The sequence below is a fragment of the Nyctibius grandis genome (assembly GCF_013368605.1).
Source record: "Nyctibius grandis isolate bNycGra1 chromosome W unlocalized genomic scaffold, bNycGra1.pri SUPER_W_unloc_2, whole genome shotgun sequence".
In the NCBI taxonomy this organism is placed as follows: Eukaryota; Metazoa; Chordata; class Aves; order Nyctibiiformes; family Nyctibiidae; genus Nyctibius; species Nyctibius grandis.
In genome coordinates this window covers 5,438,505-5,459,800 of record NW_027167473.1, presented here as the reverse complement: position 1 = coordinate 5,459,800, position 21,296 = coordinate 5,438,505, and the positions used below count along the sequence as shown (strand labels likewise).

General features: G+C 47.4%; 1 protein-coding gene across 1 annotated transcript in view; it reads right to left on the bottom strand.

Moving 5' to 3' along the window:
• DCC (DCC netrin 1 receptor) overlaps positions 1-21,296 on the bottom strand; it is a 436,443-nt gene that overhangs the window by 214,715 nt on the left and 200,432 nt on the right. The window contains exon 3 of the mRNA XM_068424420.1: positions 2,674-2,958. Coding sequence (XP_068280521.1) covers positions 2,674-2,958 — 285 coding nt within the window. The remainder of the gene's footprint in view (positions 1-2,673; positions 2,959-21,296) is intronic.

Here is a 21,296-nt window from a genome sequence, read left to right as displayed (position 1 = left end):
CCTCCAGAGATGGGGACTCCACCACCTCCCTGGGCAGCCCCTTCCAATGGCTAATGACCCTTGCTGACAAGAAATGCTTCCTAATGGCCAACCTGAACCTCCCCTGGCCAAGCTTGAGGCTGTGTCCTCTTGTCCTATCGCTAGTTGCCTGGGAGAAGAGGCCGACTCCCACTTCACTACAACCTCCCTTCAGGTAGTTGTAGACTGCACTAAGGTCACCTCTGAGCCTCCTCTTCTCCAGGCTAAACACCCCCAGCTCCCTCAGCCGTTCCTCGTAGCTCAGACCCTCCAGACCCTTCACCAGCTTGGTCGCCCTCCTCTGCACTCGCTCCAACACCTCAACATCCTTCTTGAAGCGCGGGGCCCACAACTGGACACAGGATTCAAGGTGCCTATCTCCAAACTCACCAGAACATCAAATCAAATATTTAAGCCACGGGCACTTCAACTAAAGAAACTAAATGACTCAAGATGTTTATCCCTCATTCTTTTTTCTTACATTCTGTTTGGAAGCTGTAGAAGATTAGAAATTATTTGCCAGGATTGTGGTCCATTTCGCCTCAAATCCTGCTGTAGGTTCAAACAAATCACAGCCACGGGCTGTGGAAAAAGCAGCATTTTAAAAATACAGGATTATGATATAATACCTATATTTTTTTTTATTGCTTATTCCTTTGAATAGGATTTAAGACTTTTTTTTCCCTTCCCACTAACCAGTAGAAAAAGGCCAACAAGAGTCTTCTGCCTTCCCTAATTACAGGAGAGCTGCAACTGAAGACAGATTTCTACCAACAAGCAAAACGAGGAGAGAGGCAGAATTAGCAGCCAAGTATCAGACAGCTCTGAACCATCAAAGCATGCACAGGAGAACAATATTCCCATGAGGCTCAATAAGATCTGAATTTTTATTTCAGGAGCACCACTCATTTCTTCTAAGAGCTGCTGTCTGCTCACATTATCCTTGTGCTTCTAGCCCTAAGCCAAAGTCTGACGGACTCCACGACTTCCTTGTTATATATTTTCCTCATTATTTGCTCCAGTGTTTCCCTGGTATAAAATTTTAACGTGCTGGGAAGAGAGAAATTAATTCCCCTCCCACCTACAGCATGAGAAAGGCCATTTAGCCAGGAGGTTAACGACCAAAACTGGGCAAAGGAAAGCTGAGGAGGACAAGAGAAGTCTTCCAGGTCTGTCTAAAATACAAAATTTTATTATTTCCTTAATTTTTCTGGAAAAAAAATTACCCCATGGATCTCAAATTGCCATTAATAACCACAGAGGCAGGAATGCCTCAGGGCTGCCCAGTGCCCAAGGAACAGCACAGGGCTCTAAAGTTAACGGTGAGCTTGGAAGCCCCAAGAAGAGCCACCCTGGGGCAGCCCATCAGATAAACCAACAAATGGGGAACAGATCCATGCTAGAGAGATCACCAGAAACTCTGGCCACCAAAGAAGTCGGAAAAAACCCTGCAGGGAACTCCAGGTGATGTGGTCTTCCCCTGGTGCCAAGCTGGTTGAGACTTATCGTGGCCTTCCTGATTTCTGGAGGATTTGGACCATCTCAGAAGTCTGAGAATCCTTGTTTCTCTCAATTGACTATGTAAAAGAGACCAGCTTCGTACGTATCTAATTTAGGTACTCGAAGTTAGGCAGCATGAATAACTTCCTGAGGTGTCAACTCCTCACCTTTCTATCCAACTGCTTCTAAAGGTCTCCAGGCTCTTCTATGTGAAGAAGAACTTGGAAGCTTGTAGAAGTAACTGGAAAGAAAGTGGGATAAATCAGCCTAGGTGTCCCAGGAGGAGCAACTGCTCTTTTCAGAGAACCCAAGGACACGACCATGCAAACCACGTGAAATTCAACAAGGCCAAGTGCAAGGTCCTGCACATGGGTCGGGGCAATCCCAGGCACAAATCCAGGCTGGGCGGAGAACGGATTGAGAGCAGCCCTGAGAAGAAGGACTTGGGGGTGATGGGTGACGAGAAGCTCACCATGAGCCGGCAATGTGCGCTGGCAGCCCAGAAAGCCAACGGTGTCCTGGGCTGCATCCCCAGCAGCGTGGCCAGCAGGGCCAGGGAGGGGATTCTGCCCCTCTGCTCCGCTCTCGGGAGACCCCCCTGCAGTGCTGCGTCCAGCTCTGGGACCCCAGCAGAAGAAGGACACGGAGCTGTTGGAGTGAGTCCAGAGGAGGACACGGAGATGATCCGAGGGCTGGAGCCCCTCTGCTCTGGAGACAGGCTGAGAGAGGTGGGGCTGTTCAGCCTGGAGAAGAGAAGGCTCTGGGGAGACCTTCTAGCACCTTCCAGTACCTGAAGGGCCTACAGGAAAGCTGGAGAGGGGCTTTTTACAAGGGCATGGAGTGACAGGACAAGGGGGAACAATTTTAAACTGAAAGAGGGGAGAGTGAGATGAGATATTAGGAAGAAATTGTTGACTGTGAGGGTGGGGAGACCCTGGCCCAGGTTGCCCAGAGAAGCTGTGGCTGCCCCCTCCCTGGCAGTGTTCAAGGCCAGGTTGGATGGGGCTTGGAGCAACCTGGTCTGGTGGAAGGTGTCCCTGCCTGTGGCAGGGGGTTGGAACTAGATGGTCTTTAAGGTCCCTTCCAACCCAAACCATTCCATGATTCCATGACCAAACAAGAGACAAAGGCAGTGTAGAAGGCTCTGGTTCTTACCTGCCAACACTCTGACTTCTGCATCATTTCCAGTTCTCGAACTGGCCGGGTTCTTCGCCAGGCATCGGTAGATCCCGCTGTCCCCGTGCTGAACCGTGCTGATCTGTAAAGCTCCGGAGGGCAGCACGGCCACCCGCGCGTCCGACGGGCTCGGGACCAAGTCCTCCTGGTTTCGCTGCCAGTGCACCACGGGCATGGGCTCCCCAACAACTTCACACTTCAGCAGAATGGTGTCTCCTGCAAAAGCCGTGACAGATTCTGTCTGGGACAGAAACCTCAGTGGTCCTGCAAACACAAGCAAAAAAAAAAAGCTTGGATCAGGGATGTGCTAGAGATGGTGTGGACACATTTTGGGCACCTGCTCTGGCTCTAGGCTTGGCCAGGCCCTAGAAATGACCCCACCAGCCTCCTCGCTTGCCTGCAGAGACTATTTGAAGCCGTACCAGAAAATACAATCGCTCAGAAGTGAGTGTAAACATGCACCAAGGGTTTGACAGAGTGACAAACTTAGAACATGACACTAAAAGCAACTCAAAAGTATATTAGAAACAAGCATCTTTTTGACTACATCAGCCAGTAGACAGTGAAGGCTTTCAAAAAGAAGCTGTCACAAGAGGCGATTAAGAAGCTGAGGAAAAAGAATAAAGACTTCAACTTTCCACACATTAAAATGCCACCCAAACGTTCAGCAAAAGCACCGTACTGGGGGATGATCAGGTACAGAATCCCAGAATGGTTAAGGGTTGGAAGGAACCTCTGGAGATCATCTAGTCCAACCTCCTGCCCAAGCAGGGTCACCCACAGCACGTTGCACAGGGTCACGTCCAGGCGGGTTTTGAATATCTCCAGAGAAGGAGACTCCCCACCCTCCCTGGGCAGCCTGTGCCAGGGCTCTGGCACCCTCATAGGAAAGAAGTTCCTCCTCATATTCAGATGGAACTTCCCATGTTTCAGCTTGTGCCCGTTGCCCCTTGTCCTGTCACTGGGCACCACTGAGAAGAGTCTGGTCCCCTCCTCTTGACACCCACCCCTAAAGTATTTGTAAGTGTTGATAAGATCCCCCCTCAACCTGCTCTTCTCCAGCTGAACAGCCCCAACTCCCTCACCAGGGCTGTGTAGAGGGGCAGGAGAACCTCCCTTGACCTGTTGGCCACACTCTTCCTAATGCACCCCAGGACACCATTGGCCTTCCTGGCCCCAAGGGCACATTGCTGGCTCATGGGGAACTTGTTGTCCACCAGAACCCCCAGGTCCTTCTCTGCAGAGCTGCTCTCCAGTAGATCAGCCCCCAACCTGTACCGGTGCATGGGGTTATTCCTCCCAAGGTGTAGGACTCTACACTTGCCTTTCTTGAACTTCTTGAGGTTCCTCTCCTCTTCCTTTTCCGCACCGAAAAAGGAATTTGAGGTGGAGCCTCACATCCATTTCCTCGTTCAAACACCTGTTTTCTGGTACGATTTTGGTGCCCACTTCATATCTCGGTTCCTCTCCTCAAACACATCGCTCCTATCTCCCAGACCATCTGCAAGGATGAGATCCTGCTACCTGGGTGAGCAGTGGTATTTATTTATGGTTGGATTCGATGATCCCAGAGGTCTCTTCCAACCTGATTGATTCTGTGATTGATTCTGTGATTTCTTAATTGCCACGTTTACAAGTTATCCCTATGAACAAAGCCAGTGAAGATGCTACTTTCAAGCCACCAGCTCAGACACACAAGTAACAGCTTTTCACCCCCAGCAAAGCTGGTGCAAGCTACAAAAAGAGAAACATTCAACACTTTAATTAAAAAAAAAACAACTAATTGAAGATAAAAGCAGTGTGAACAGTGATGAAAAGCTGTTGAAAACTGCAGACAGATCAGGATGTAGCAAAAAACCTTTTGCTGTCTCCCATGAAAAGACACCAACCACTTTTTCCCATGGTTACATTCAAAACTCGTTCATCTCTCTGCAGGACCGTAATAGATGAGGTCTAAAAACTCTCAATGGGTCTTCGCAGCTCTCCTGGCTTACGCTGATTTATTTTAAAGACAAGTTTTGAAGCTACACAGATGTTTGGGCTGTGGGGGGCTGGCTCAAGGGAATGGACTGGCAAATATATTCTGAGAAAGTCACTTTCTGAGACAGACCCTGGAATTAAACGCTGCAGATCCACAGCGATGCTCCACTCTGTAGCCAAATGGCTGCGGATGCACCTCCCTGCATTACAGAATCAATCAGGTTGGAAGAGACCTCTGGGATCATCGAGTCCAACCATTGCCCTGACACCACCATGGCAACTAGACCATGGCACTAAGTGCCATCTCCAGGCTTTTCTTAAACACCTCCAGAGATGGGGACTCCACCACCTCCCTGGGCAGCCCCTTCCAATGGCTAATGACCCTTGCTGAGAAGAAATGCTTCCTAATGGCCAACATGAACCTCCCCTGGTGAAGCTTCAGATTATGTCCTCCTGTCCTATCGCTACTTGCCTGGGAGAAGAAGCCCAAACCTACTTAGGAAACAACTGAAAGTGGTACCCAGCACCGATTTCCCATGCAGGCTGGTTGGCACCCTATCAGGATCCCCATCTTTCCTTACAGAAGACCTAATTATTAAGCAATTAAAGTTCACTTAATAAAAAGCCTTATCATTTAGGGGACAGACCTCAGGGTCTGCAACACGTTTAGTTATTAAATATTCAGCAATTTAGGAGCACTCAGTACAATCCCCCAGAGAAGAACCACGTTAAATGCTTTGTTTGTTTCAAATTAAAGTCTCTGAGGTTACTTAACATCAAGACAAGACTTTTTTTTCCACTTAAAATTCGCATAATAGCTGAAGGGCAAGAAATCAAGGTAATGAAAACGAGTGATTTCCGAGAAACTGATGGAAAGAATCATAGAATAGAATCATTGAACTGTTAAGGTTGGAAAAGACCTAAAAGATCATCAAGTCCAACCACCAACCCAATGCCACCATGCCCGCTAAACCATGTCCTGAAATGCCACATCTAGATGTTTTTTGAACACCTTCAGGGATGGGGACTCCACCACCTCCCTGGGCAGCCTCTTCCAATGCCTGATGACTCTTTCAGTGAAGAAATTCTTCCCAAGATCCAGCCTGAACCTCCCCTGGTGCAACTTGAGGCTGTTTCCTCTTGTCCTATTGCTGGTTACCCAGGAGAGGAGACCGACCCACACCTCACCACAACCTCCTTTCAGGTAGTTGTAGACAGTGAGAAGGTCTCCTCTCAGCCTCCTCTTCTACAAACTAAACAACCCCAGTTCCCTCAGCTGCTCCTCAATAAGACTTGTCTTCTTCACAAAGCTGGTGAAGGGTCTAGAAAAAAAGCTGGACACTCAGATTTCTGATTTAGAAGAAACTCATCGGGAAAGGAGAATAAATCAAGTTACCAACATGCATTTAGTGATAATCCTATAAAATATCGTGACCAGGGAATTCACAGAATCAATGAGGTTGGAAGAGCCCTCTGGGATCATCGAGTCCAACCATTGCCCTGACACCACCATGGCAACTAGACCATGGCACTAAGTGCCATGTCCAGTCAGGACATGCAGTCAGTTCCTGCAGGACGGTACCACTCCTACGACAGGCTGGCAGATTCAAAAGACAAGGATTTTAATATTCCAATAAAATGAATATTAATAAGATATTTTATGCCTTTGCATGGTTTATATACGAAATTTGGGTAGTTAGATGGAATTTAAACCAATTTGCCACCTAGGACACCTCAGCGTGAAGTGAAGGAGAAGAAGGTGCCCAACTGTCTGAGAAGCTGAGGATGGCAACCTGCCCGGTGTTTCAAGAGCAGATGAGGTCAGAAGATGACACATCAATTTACTATTTATTTTCAAGAGGACAAAAGTTTAACCGCTCCTGTATCGAGCTTTAAGTATCATTCAAGCTTGTGGGCTCTACTGAAGAAGGGATGAAAATGTATTTCCTGCAAAGAAAACTTAGGGACCACCATCAGCAGACACCCTAAAAAGAAAATAATAAAGCAATAGTGTGTGTATATATATAAATAGATATATAAAAGAGGATTTAGGAGAGAGTTTAGGCTCAAACACTTCGTCTGTGTTGGAACCTGGATGGTATTTAGCCATGGAAGTGCCCCAGTTCCCCAGGCAGCCTCAACTTTTGAGGAGGTTTTAATCCTGGTAGTTTACAGAATCACACAGAATCACAGAATCAACCAGGTTGGAAGAGCCCTCTGGGATCATGGATTCCAACCGTTGCCCTGACACCACCATGGCAACTAGACCAGGGCACTAAGTGCCATGTCCAGGCTTTTCTTAAACACCTCCAGAGATGGGGACTCCACCACCTCCCTGGGCAGCCCACTCCAACATCTAATAACCCTTTCTGTTAGATAATAACCCTTTTACTGTTAGATCAGGTTCCTCAAACAATGCCAGGAGAGGCACCATGTTTCCTCTTAAACCACATGGAGAAGAAGGTCAAAACCCATCTATTCCTCCATCAGCCCTACCCTCATGTGGACATGTTCACACAAGTGCTGCTGAACTCCCTGTAGATGAGATGGAAACCATAACCCACAAACAGACAATTCAGAACATCCCATGCAGAAAGAAAATTTCCCTTTTTCTAGTGGAGGGGTGCATCGAGGTCTTCTCCAGCACAGCAATTTTCTCTCCAAGCACGTAGAGTCCATTACAAATATTACAGCATCAATTCTTGGCAGCAATCTAATCCCACCAAGAAAGGCTAGCTGAAGGAAGATGAAGCCAGGATCTGCCCCTTGATGCCTCTTACCTATCACAGAAAATAAATGAACTTATTATTCTGAAGATGACTTTTCCCTAACCCGTCTTACTGATGTCAGCTCAGATTATCCAAACTGCAAGAATTTTAAAATCTAATTTACTTGTCACCTCTTACGCTGCTCGCTTGCTGGCTTCGCTCAGCGTCACGCACGGAAACAGTCTATTTTTTCCATCCACATATTTATGCTGTAGGGGGATTTTCATCAAGGATTCAATGCCTTCATGGTCAGCTCTACTTAGTCTTCACAGATCTTTCTGATGCAAAGCACCAGCACAAAGCTGTTGTGCCTGAACGTCCAACCACATGCAGGATACGTTCAGAACAACAACAAAAATTCCATTTTAACTAAATCATTCAAGTGCAACCTTCAAGATTGCTTTTCTCTTCATTCTACAGTTTTCTTGGTGTTTCAGAGTTCATTAGAGCCAAATTTGTCATTCTTCAAGATCACGGCTTCAGTCTACAACCTTCTTGTTGTAAAGGAACACACAAAATCTCCAGAGCTCCACACCTACAGCTCAGTGGGATGGATCTAGTTCCTCTCTCTCACAACTTCTACAAGATACAACCATTTATTGCTGATTTCTCAAAGAGAAGGGGGAAAAATCATAGAATCACGGAATGGTTTGGGTTGGAAGGGACCTTGAAAGGTCACCTAGTCCTGCCATGAGCAGGGACATCTTCAACTAGACCAGTTTGCTCAGAGCCCCGTCCAACCTGAGCTGGGATGTTTCCAGGGATGGGGCATCTACCACCTCTCTGGGCAACCTGTGCCAGTGGTCCACCACAGAATCACAGAATCAACCAGGTTGGAAGAGACCTCTGGGATCATCGAGTCCAACCATTGCCCTAACACCACCATGGCAACTAGACCAGGGCACTAAGTGCCATGGCCAGGCTTTTCTTAAACCCCTCCAGAGATGGTGACTCCACCACCTCCCTGGGCAGCCCATTCCAATGTCTAATAACCCCTTCTGAGAAGAAATTCTTCTTAATGTCCAACCTGAACCTCACCACCCTCATCACAAAACATTTCTTCCTTATATCTCATCTGAAAGCACAGCAGATATTCAAAGCAACAGAACTGCTAATATTAATTAACAAGCCTAACGAATCACTGGGAGTGTGACTCCTCGTCATTCACAGCAGCACAACACACCTGCATGGGGAGAAGAAACACTACCCTAAATTTTTCTCATCCACCACCAAGCCCACCTACTGCTTTGCCCTTGTTAATCCATAAATCCGAGGGTGTAAATCACTTCATCTCCCCGTCAGCGGCTCTTGCCAGCGCTCGTGGCTTGCAGCCAGCGAGGAGAACACGCTTCCCTCACCAGTTGCCAAGGAAATCATCAAATCTGCTCCTCAAACAGGAAATAAGGAAGGAGAAAATAGACTTTTTTAATTGCTGAATCTAAAAAGGGCCATATTTCTAAATTGCTAATTATAACAATAAAAAAAGCAGGAACTCCCATTCAGAACCACCTTGAAAAGACCTTCAGAGTAGTTAGGGGCAACTCCAGCCACACCTTCCAATAAAGAGAGTCTTCAAGGACAGAGGCATCCCCAGCTCTGGAGGAAGAAAGAACAAGCACTGCAGTTGTCCCTACCTCCAGCGAGCGGGGATTGTGCCTGGGCTACCACCGACGGCACTGAGATGAGTGATACCACAGGACAACAGCACCCAGAGCTGAAACCCTGGTGAATCACAGAATCAATGAGGTTGGAAGAGCCCTCTGGGATCATCGAGTCCAACCATTGCCCTGACACCACCATGGCAACTAGACCATGGCACTAAGTGCCATGGCCAGGCTTTTCTTAAACACATCCAGAGATGGTGACTCCACCACCTCCCTGGGCAGCCCCTTCCAATGGCTAATGACCCTTGCTGAGAAGAAATGCTTCCTAATGGCCAACCTGAACCTCTCCTGGCAAAGCTTGAGGCTGTGTCCTCTTGTCCTATCGCTAGTTGCCTGGGAGAAGAGGCCGACTCCCACTCCACTACAACCTCCCTTCAGGTAGTTGGAGACTGCACTAAGGTCACCTCTGAGCCTCCTCTTCTCCAGGCTAAACAACCCCAGCTCCCTCAGCCATTCCTTGTAGGTCAGACCCTCCAGAACCTTCACCAGTTTGGTCGTCCTCCTCTGCACTCGCTCCAACACCTCAACATCTTTCTTGAAGTGCGGGGCCCACAACTGGACACAGGATTCAAGGTGCGGCCTCACCAGTGTCCAGTACAGAGGGACCATCACTTCCCCAGACCGGCTGGCTACACTACTCCTAACAGAGGCCAGGATACCATATCTTACACCATTAAGTAAGATGGGACCAACGGGATGTTTAGACATTGTACACAAGCCCATGGGATGCGAAGCAGCTCAATCCTTGACAGCTTTAACTATGCCAAAGGAGGCAGTTGTTCCCTCAAGTGCTGCAACATAGTTCAAAAGACAAGGAGGAATAAAAAAAACCTAAAAGTTTATCTTTTCTCTAGACCATTATCTGACATGCTGGAAGAAAAGATGCTTTATTTCTCTCTCGTCTCATTCCAGACACTGAGAAGGTTCAAAGCGTATCCACCAACTTAGTGATCGTACCCATTTCCCAGTGGATTTGTCACAGTGAGATCTGAGCATCCCAAATGTGACTGTATTCATCCCTGAAAGGTTGGAATTCCCCCCAGCCCATGGTTGCCCACAGTCCTACGGGGACCAGTAACACATCTCAACCATGCACCCATGGGACAGCAATTTGCCTCAAACATCTAACTCTTCTCTTCTGACACCCTCTTCACACGAGGATATAAGCCACAAGATATTTTATCTGACAGCAAAAAAAAAACCTAGAGAAAAGTTCAGTTATGCTCCCCAGTTCAAGAGGGACACAGATCTACTGGAGAGAGTCCAACGGAGGGCTATGAGGATGATGAAGGGACTGGAACAGCTGCCTTAGGAGGAAAGGTGGAGAGACCTGGGGCTTTTTAGTCTGGAGAAGAGAAGACTGAGAGGGGATCAGCATCTAGAATCATAGAATCGTTTTGGTTGGAAAGGACCTTTAAGATCATCAAGTCCATATAATTATGATCCATGAAGATCATCAAGTCCATATTAGGGAAGACATCAAGCTACACAGTTGAAAACATAAGAATCAGGTGATAATTGTTTTACCATTATAGGAGCAATATTTTTCTAAAATAATCAATTCCTCATAATCCCAGAGTATTTATTTATTTATGGGAGATCTGTTTAAATGTGCTTTTCCACACATCAGGATTCAGCCTCCACCTTCTTGCAGTCTACAACTACCTGAAGGGAGGTTGTAGCGCAGTGGGAGTCGGCCTCTTCTCCCAGGCAACTAGCGATAGGACAAGAGGACACAGCCTCAAGCTTGGCCAGGGGAGGTTCAGGTTGGCCATTAGGAAGCATTTCTTCTCAGCAAGGGTCATTAGCCATTGGAAGGGGCTGCCCAGGGAGGTGGTGGAGTCACCATCTCTGGAGGGGTTTGGGAAAAGCCTGGCCATGGCACTTAGTGCCATGGTCTAGTTACCATGGTGGTGTCAGGGCAACGGTTGGACTCGATGATCCCAGAGGGCTCTTCCAACCTGACTGATGCTGTGATTCTTCTCCTCATCATTAAAACAAGCAAAATTACTCTTGCCCCTACCCCCAACAAATCAGTGGCTTCCTCAGGAAAGCAACTAGAACCAGCTAGTAAGTTGGGCCTGACAGATTTACTAATATCTCTGTAGGCCACTAAAGTATTTGAATCACGTGACGTATCTTTTTATGAGACAAATTTGGTAAAAGCATGTCCAAGCCCAACCCTGAAATACAGCGCAATAAATGAATTAACTGAGCTCAGAGTACTCTCCGTGGCCATTAAACTAGAAGAAATGCAGACCCAGTTGGTGTTTTATTGAACATTAGGAGGCAAGCCTAAATCACCGACCATCGTTGAGGACAAGGAACCATTTAGCAGCAGGGATATTTGTGTTACAGCAATTCCCAGGGGCCTCAGTGGGTGTTATGGCTCTTACTACACACAAACACACACGTAGCACTGGTGCAACACAGAGTATCACAGAATGTCAGGGATTGGAAGGGACCTCGAAAGAACATCTAGTCCAACTTCCCTGCCAGAGGAGGATCACCTAGATCATATCACACAGGAACACGTCCAGGTGGGTTTTGAAAGTCTCCAGAGAAGGAGACTCCACAACCTCTCTGGGGAGCCTGTTCCAGCGCTCTGTAACCCTCACAGTAAAGTTTTTCCTCATATTTATGTGGAACAAAACCAGGATCTTGGAGTCCTGGTGAACATCAAGTTACCCATGGGACAGCAATGTGCCCTTGGGGCCAAGAAGGCCAATGGGATCCTGGGGTGCATTAAGAAGAGTGTGTCCAGCAGATCGAGGGAGGTCCTCCTCCCCCTCTACTCTACCCTGGTCAGACCTCACCTGGAGTATTGCGTTCAGTTCTGGGCTCCCCAGTTCAAGAGGGACAGAGATCTACTGGGGAGAGTCCAACGGAGCGCTACAAGGATGATGAAGGGACTGGAACAGCTGCCTTAGGAGGAAAGGTTGAGAGACCTGGGGCTTTTTAGTCTGGAGAAGAGAAGACTGAGAGGGGATCTGAGTAATGGGTATAAATAGATGAGGGCTGGGTGTCAAGAGGAAAGGGGCAACCTCTTCTCACTTGTGCCCTGCGATAGGCCAAGGGGCAATGGATGCAAGCTAGAGCTGAGGAAGTTCAACCTCAACATGAGGAAGAACTTCTTTACTGTAAGGGTTACAGAGAACTGGCACAGGCTGCCCAGAGAGGTGGTGGAGTCTCCTTCTCTGGAGACTTTCAAGGCCTGTCTGGATGCGTTCCTGTGTGACCTGCCCTAGGTTGGTCCTGCTCTGGCAGGGATGTTGGACTCGATGATCTCCAGAGGTCCCTTCCAACCCCTGACATTCTATGATTCTATGATCTGCTCAAAGCACAATGATTTAAGTTGGTTTGATTGGGGCAGAAAGGCAAATGATTCACACAACCAGGTTCAGCTACAACACTGACTAGAAACTGGTCGTTACAGAATCACAGAATCAACCAGGCTGGAAGAGACCTCTGGGACCATCGAGTCCAACCATTGCCCTGACACCACCATGGCAACTAGACCAGGGCACTAAGTGCCATGTCCAGGCTTTTCTTAAACCCCTCCAGAGATGGTGACTCCACCACCTCCCTGGGCATCCCCTTCCAATGGCTAATAACCCTTTCTGAGAAGAATTCTTACTGTTTTCCAAGCTTGCATCTACCGCTACTTGCTGCAGAAAGTCTGTCTAGTATGGACAAAGCAGAAGCAGCAAGTCAAAGCCCTGCAGATTCACTCCCTTGAAGATACTTTAGCAACAGCCTAGAAAAAATTTGGAAACAGAGTGGAAAAAAACCCCAAGAATTAAAATTATACCAGGAAAAACCATCTAACACCAATTCACAAACGACAGAATAATCCGGTCCCTGATGCTCTCCCTGGCTTTCATGCATGCTTTATCTTCCATTGGCACGTGTCCTCCACCAGAGCATCCTCTCCCTTCCTCTCCCACAGGGACTGTGTAAGGACTAACAAGGTTACCTCAAGCTTTCCTGTGCATAACAAGGTCCTCTATGTGGGTTGGGGCAATCCCAAGCACAAACACAGGCTGGGTGGAGAATGGATCGAGAGCAGCCCTGAGGAGAAGGACTTGGGGGTGATGGTTGATGAGAAGCTCACCATGAGCCGGCAACGTGCGCTGGCAGCCCAGAAAGCCAACGGTGTCCTGGGCTGCATCCCCAGCAGCGTGGCCAGCAGGGCGAGGGAGGGGATTCTGCCCCTCTGCTCTACTCCATGTTTGCAATTCTCTGCTCCATATGTCAGAGTTGGACGAGGACATACTGTGGTGGTACTTAATGCAAAATAAAATTGCCCTCAAGCGTGGCTTGGATGGTCTTGTCAATTCAGAGGAGAAAAATCATACACCATGTGAAAAGCAGTCTTTTTTTCTCCCTTTCCCAAGTGGGACCACCAGCATTTCAGAAGGAGCTGTTCAAAATGGGCCTTCGAACATCAAAAAGGATGTTAAGTGCAAATTAAATCAAATCAGAGAGAGAAAGGACTAGAGTAGTTAAAAGGCATGGTGGCATCTCTTTAGCTTTTACGAGTAATATACGGTGCATTTACACAAGCCTATTTATCCACTGATCTCAAAATAATTTATAAAGCGTTAATTGACTCAAGAAGCTTCGCAATTTCCCCCTGGGAGAGAAACTAAAAACATTATTTATATTACAGAAGAGCTGCTTGGGGATTTTTCAGCGTGCTGGTTGCTCGTCATGAGTTTTCACGTGGTCAATGGTAATTTTGTTGAGCTCCTGTCAGCTCTTCTGCCCAACACCTCGGAGACAGCTCTGGAGCCGCAAGGCCAACACTACCTGAGCCCTGCCATACGATTTAGTCCAAAACATAGACCCTGTGTGTCCCCAGGACCCTTATCACAACATGACAAGCCAACAAGCACCGGCCATGGTCTAGTTGACGTGGTGGTGTCAGGGCAATGGTTGGACTCGATGATCCCAGAGGTCTCTTCCAACCTCATTGATTCTGGGACTCTAGCAACCTCTGTGTACATGGGCAAGAGGGAGGTGGACACCCAGCGTAGTGTCTCCAGCACACATCAGGCTATTTTGTGGGCTGATGTTTTGGAAGACTCATGATACTTCAGCTTCTCTTTTTGGTTTGGGAGGTGACTTCATGGAATTCACTTCTCTACTTCATTCTCTCCCTCTGCACAACTGCGGGTGAGGACAGGAACCTTGCTGATGCTCACCATGAGCCAGCAATGTGTGCTGGCAGCCCAGAAGGCCAACGGTATCCTGGGCTGCATCCCCAGCAGCGTGGCCAGCAGGGCGAGGGAGGGGATTCTGCCCCTCTGCTCCGCTCTCAGGAGACCCCCCTGCAGTGCTGCGTCCAGCTCTGGGGGCACCAACAGAAGAAGGACACGGAGCTGTTGGAGTGAGTCCAGAGGAGGCCACGGAGATGCTCAGAGGGCTGGAGCACCTCTGCTATGGAGACAGGCTGAGAGAGTTGGGGCTGTTCAGCCTGGAGAAGAGAAGGCTCCGGGGAGACCTTCTAGCACCTTCCAGTACCTGGAGGGGCTGCAGGAAAGATGGAGAGGGACTTTTTACAAGGGCATGGAGTGACAGGACGAGGGGGAATGGTTTTAAACTGAAAGAGGGGAGATTTAGATGAGATATTAGGAAGAAATTGTTGACTGTGAGGGTGGTGAGACCCTGGCCCAGGTTGCCCAGAGAAGCTGTGGCTGCCCCCTCCCTGGCAGTGTTATAATTGATAATTACACGATATATCACAGAAGCATCTAGCAAGAACAGTCTAACTCCATCCAGCTTATATCTATCTTAATGCTCCAACCATATCATCGCCAGGACGCTCAAACAATTCTGCCTTATGGGTTTAAATATTTTAAGAGGCAGCAAATCATCTACCGCAGCCTTTGCAGGAGTATACGTTAAGATTATGATATCTATTATTTCAAAAACAAATACGGAAAACTGCAGAGTAAATTTGTTAGTGCAGTTCTCATTCCAATATTTTGTACGAAAAGTCACTAAAAGCAGGTTTACAACTCCATCCGTATCAATAACACATCTGTACATCACACAGCTTCGTATCATCACCAGAACTTAACCATGAAGGTTGGTTTATTTGTTTTGTTTTATGTCCCCAGAGCTATTTACAGCAGAACATGGATTTTCTTTTTCCCCCCGCTTTCCCACAAGACTTTTTAGTTAAATTAGAATTCAAGAAAGATGTTGAGGTGTTGGAGCGAGTGCAGAGGAGGGCGACCAAGCTGGTGAAGGGTCTGGAGGGTCTGAGCTCTGAGGAACGGCTGAGGGAGCTGGGGGTGTTTAGCCTGGAGAAGAGGAGGCTCAGAGGTGACCTTAGTGCAGTCTACAACTACCTGAAGGGAGGTTGTAGCGCAGTGGGAGTCGGCCTCTTCTCCCAGGCAACTAGCGATAGGACAAGAGGACACAGCCTCAAGCTTGGCCAGGGGAGGTTCAGGTTGGCCATTAGGAAGCATTTCTTCTCAGCAAGGGTCATCAGACATTGGAAGGGGCTGCCCATGGAGGTGGTGGAGTCACCATCTCTGGAGGTGTTTAAGAAAAGCCTGGACATGGCACTTAGTGCCCTGGTCTAGTTGCCATGGTGGTGTCAGGGCAATGGTTGGACTCGATGAGCCCAGAGGGCTCTTCCAACCTGATTGATTCTGTGTCATCATGATGATGGCTGTGCAGTCTGGTGCTAGGGCCACCCAGCATCCATGGCTGGGTTCTCAGGCACAAACCAACATGGGGTTTTACTCTGAGTGTCCATAATTAGCAAAATTTGTTTCGTGCAGTCCCCTCCCAGTCACAGACGTGCTCCTTCAAGAACATTATTTACTGTTTCTACTTCACCGTCTCTGACACCACCAACAAATGTATTTACTTCCCAAACCAAACACAGATGGCACGTCACAAAGGCGGTATGTGAACAAAGTTACGGTGGAAACAGGGATATTAATCACCACGAGTAGTCTATAGAGAAATAAGTGGGTCATTCTCAATGTTTTACCTAGGAGTACCAAAAAAAAAGCAATACTCATGCTTCTCAATACTTTAGATACAAGTGAAGAAGTCACCAGAAGCCTTTTCACAAGCTGAGGGATGAGAGAAACGGGAATAATTTAATTTGGAAAAATATAACTATGAAGTAGAAGCTAAATTGGATCTTCTACGGAAAGGCATAAGGGCCCAGTGCTTACTCTGCTTCATAATTTTAATATGTATAAAGTCCTAATCTTATGAAAACAGGAACTTCTGCTGAACTTCAGCTACCACATTTCATGTTTGCTGTCCTCAAGGGGTGAGGTTGTTTCAACATGAGGATCCTTGGGCTTTTTCCTGGCACGGAGTAGTGTAGGTATATATCCATACCCTCCTGTTTACTCTCAGTAAGTGACAATTGTTTAGCCTGGAGAAGAGGAGGCTCAGAGGTGACCTTAGTGCAGTCTACAACTACCTGAAGGGAGGTTGTAGCGCAGTGGGAGTCGGCCTCTTCTGCCAGGCAACTAGCGATAGGACAAGAGGACACAGCCTCAAGCTTGGCCAGGGGAGGTTCAGGTTGGCCATTAGGAAGCATTTCTTCTCAGCAAGGGTCATTAGCCATTGGAAGGGGCTGCCCAGGGAGGTGGTGGAGTCACCATCTCTGGATGTGTTCAAGAAAAGCCTGGAGATGGCACTTAGTGCCATGGTCTAGTTGCCATGGTGGTGTGAGGGCAATGGTTGGACTCGATGATCCCAGAGGGCTCTTCCAACCTGATTGATTCTGTGATTCTGTGATCTTAATGAAAATTTGTGCTTTAGAGAAAGGACAGGAAGAAAAAAATGGAGCAAAAAAGGAATGTAAAGGAGCAGAGAGGACTTCCCGCTGCCTAATCAAGGTATAACAGCACCATTTATGAGCCAAGGCACAAAAAAGCAATATACTACATTGCCTGTAATGCTTCGGGTGATTTAAATGTCAGTCACAGTCTTCAACTCATTTATATTTAAGTGTATTATTTTGTTCAATCATTAGGAAAATGTTTGCCTGAGCTGCTTTATGCTCGTGGTTCCCACATTTAATAACTGTATCTCAGACAGCATCGATGAATGGCTGCACAATTTCTCTCAGGGGGAAGGAGAAGAAAGGCAGGATCAGAGTACTTAGTAAAGCACACGGAAGAAACAAGACAGGCAAAACCTGTACTTATATTTTTTTAAGTTTAAGCAGCATGTGAATATGTGAATATTTAGCCCCAGGTGCCGTAGCGTGGGCACAAAAGCCTGTTGCACAGCGAGGCTGCGTGGTGAAGGACAAAGAAAAACCATCAATCAGGTTTGCTGGAAGTATTAACCTCGATGGAATAAAACTTAAGAATGAGAGATTAAACAAAATACCAACTATCTCATTTTGAGTTGGGAGATGAGACAAGATACTTGAGCCCCTCAAGCTACAGAGACAATATTTTGCCTTGCCTTAAAAAAAAATTGAGAAAACCAGCTTAAAACCCAGACCACAAATTGGTTGGGTTATTGGATTAGTGAAGCTGGAACCAGCAGATAAATCAAACAACTAGAATCTGCAATTAATTATTCATTTAATTTCTCCCACCATTTTACTTTTTGAATTGAGATAAACCAGAAGAACTTGCCTCCTCTTCCATATTCTCTTTCAAATTTCAGTTTTGGATAAAATTTGAATCAAATTCCTTAACATCCCACAGAATCACGGAATCAACCAGGTTGGAAGAGCCCTCTGGGCTCATCGAGTCCAACCGTTGCCCTGACACCACCATGGCAACTAGACCATGGCACTAAGTGCCATGGCCAGGCTTTTCTTAAACCCCTCCAGAGATGGGGACTCCACCACCTCCCTGGGCAGCCCCTTCCAATGGCTAATGACCCTTGCTGAGAAGAAATGCTTCCTGATGTCCAACCTGAACCTCCCCTGGCCAACCTTGAGGCTGTGACCTCTTGTCCTAGCGCTAGTTGCCTGGGAGAAGAGGCCGACTCCCACTGTGCTACAACCTCCCTTCAGGTAGTTGGAGACTGCACTAAGGTCACCTCTGAGCCTCCTCTTCTCCAGGCTAAACACCCCCAGCTCCCTCAGCCATTCCTCGGAGCTCAGACCCTCCAGACCCTTCACCAGCTTGGTCACCCTCCTTTGGACTCGCTCCAACACCTCAACATCTCTCTTGAAGTGCGGGGCCCACAACTGGACACAGGATTCAATGTGCGGCCTCACCAGTGCCCAGTACAGAGGGACCATCACTTCCCTAGACTTCCACTTCATTTTTTCACTTCCCTTCATCTTCCTCTTCATTTTGCTTGTTTATGTTTTTAAATCAGGTTTCCTTGTGTGTTACTCAGCCATATTAAAACTAAGACAGGAGCCTGAGAGCACATGAAGCCTTGTGGGCATTAACCACAGTCCCTCACTTAACATCCAGTTTCTGCTGAACCCAACTTCCCTCTTTCACTTCACAAAGCAGGAGTGCTCAACCTGAGTCCACCATGTCTAAGCGACCCTACAATAACAACGCAGCACGTGCAAGGCTGAAGAAAACAATTTCAGGAAGGAATTTCCAGGTTTGGTTTTCAAAATGATAAATAGTAACTGAATAAAAAGGGGGAAAAGTGATTTAAAAGATATTTTCTTAATATCAATTGTTTCCAAATCTATTGCACTATGGAATTAATCATCGAGCAATCAGTCTCAACGAACTTACTCCACTTAAACTACTCAAAATATATATTTGATAGGAGTCCCCAGTGTCCAAGGCAGCAGTGGGGTGGGTTGAGGCCAAGTTCTCCAGCAAATATCCATCAGTAATCGCTGCGTCTGGCTGCGTAACTGCTACTGGTAACAAGGGGTTTGCAGATGTCACTGGTGATGGCTTTAAACGTCATCGTCACTGAGAGGGCTGGAGCCCCTCTGCTCTGGAGACAGGCTGAGAGAGCTGGGGCTGTTCACCCTGGAGAAGAGAAGGCTCCGGGGACACCTTCTAGCACCTTCCAGTACCTGAAGGGGCTACAGGAAGGCTGGAGAGGGCCTTTTTACAAGGGCATGGAGTGACAGGACGAGGGGGAATGGTTTTAAACTGAAAGAGGGGAGACTGAGATGAGATATGAGGAAGAAATTGCTGACTGTGATGGTGGTGAGACCCTGGCCCAGGTTGCCCAGAGAAGCTGTGGCTGCCCCCTCCCTGGCAGTGTTCAAGGCCAGGTTGGATGGGGCTTGGAGCAACCTGGTCTAGTGGAAGGTGTCCCTGCCCGTGGCAGGGGGTTGGAACTGGATGGGCTTTAAGGTCCCTCCCAACCCAAACCATTCTATGATTCTATGATAATCAGTGCTGGAGAGAAAAGGCTCCACAATCCAAAGTTCATGTTGCCCCACTGTCGAGAAAATTCATAGCCTTTTTGCATGTCTAAGCTGATGGGAGGCTATTTCCTTCGCTGTTTATCAGAGAAAAGCCCAGCATACGTGCACACACCCTAATTAAAGAATTACTTCTGCCTCAGTAAAGTGTCTCCAAAATCTGTTCCATCTTCCCAACGTGCACAGACAGCACATATGTGTTTTCAGAAGCTGAGTGCTGCACTTGATAATACAGTCTAAAAAGATTCTTCTATATCTGATTTCTGTTCTTCAATATTTTAATCTGGAAAACATCAAAACGAGATAACAAAAAAGCACAACAGAGGTGGTGGAGTCACCATCTCTGGAGGGGTTTAAGAAAAGCCCGGACGTGGCACTTAGTGCCATGGTCTAGTTGCCATGGTGGTGTCAGGGCAATGGTTGGACTCGATGATCCCAGAGGGCTCTTCCAACCTCACTGATTCTGTGATTCTGTGAAAACTATTCTCTCTCAAACTAAGAAACAGTCAGGTTGGGAGTCACAAAATACAGGTTAATCCTCTGTTGTGATACAACTGGTAGCAAAATGTCAGATGGTTTCAGGTAAACACCACGTGGATTTTTGATATTGATTGATTTATAGGATAAGACACTACTTTCATGGAAAAGAACATCCCACTTTTAACCAACAGCTGATTCATTCCCCTTCTCTCTTCCCAAAAGCCTTTGAACCCGTTGGCCACTTTCAACAGGTCTGAGCTGGAGGGCTCGAAGAACAAAGGTCTTACAAGGAGAACAAGAGCTTCCTAGACCAAAACAAATGCCCTATCAGCTGGCAAACCTACCCTTGGAGCTAACACCACACAGACTAGTCCCCAATCCACATACCTGGGAGCACCTGCAGGAGATGCTCCCTGGGGCCCTGCACAGAACCAACCTCCAGGTACTTTGGTGAGGAGGGACAGTGGACATACCTCCTTTGGAGAGGAGACTTTCCTGCTACTCGTCCCACTGAATACAAAGGACATGGTAAGAATCATGGTCAAAAATCAGGGAAAAAAAGGGAGTATATGCTACAAAGGATTGGGACAGGCTGGGATCACTGGACAGGGGGTTGGACACAGCCAAGGAAGCATGCAGATGACTGGTCTGATGCTGGTTCTTCATAATGCCCAAAATCAAAGAGCATCTATATTTAGGAAGAAATTCTTTGCTGTGAGGGTGGTGAGACACTGGCCCAGGTTGCCCAGAGAAGTTGTGGCTTCCCACTCCCTGGCAGTGTTTAGGGCCAGGTTGGATGGGGCTTGGAGCAACCTGGTCTAGTGGAAGGTGTCCCTGCCCGTGGCAGGGGGGTTGGAACTAGATGGTCTTTAAGGTCCCTCCCAACCCAAACCATTCTGTGATTCTATGATCTAGTAGCATCTTCTTCTACACCAGCTAATGGTGTCAAACAAGATGGAACAATCAGGCACACTGAGGTACTTGTATATGCTAAGAGTAGATACTACAGGTAGGAGAATAATAATTTCCAGATTCTCAGTGGGAGAGGGGTAAAAAAGCAGTCTAGGACAGAAGTACCAGGGGTAAAAGAGGCACTGAGGGAATGCCTCCAGGGCAGAAAGCAGCCCAATTGTCAGAGCATAACATGGATCTCCAATATCTAAATCCCACTTGAAGCCCCAGGTGTGTGTACATGATGTGGCGAGTCAAGCACGACTGTGTTCGTAAAGGTCACTGGAAAGGGAGCAATGATCAGGATTTGGATGATGCTGCAGGGAAAAAGAGACTTTGAAGAAGACCGTAGTCAAGCAAAGGAAAGGATGTGGACCTTTACTCTAAAGATATATGGTC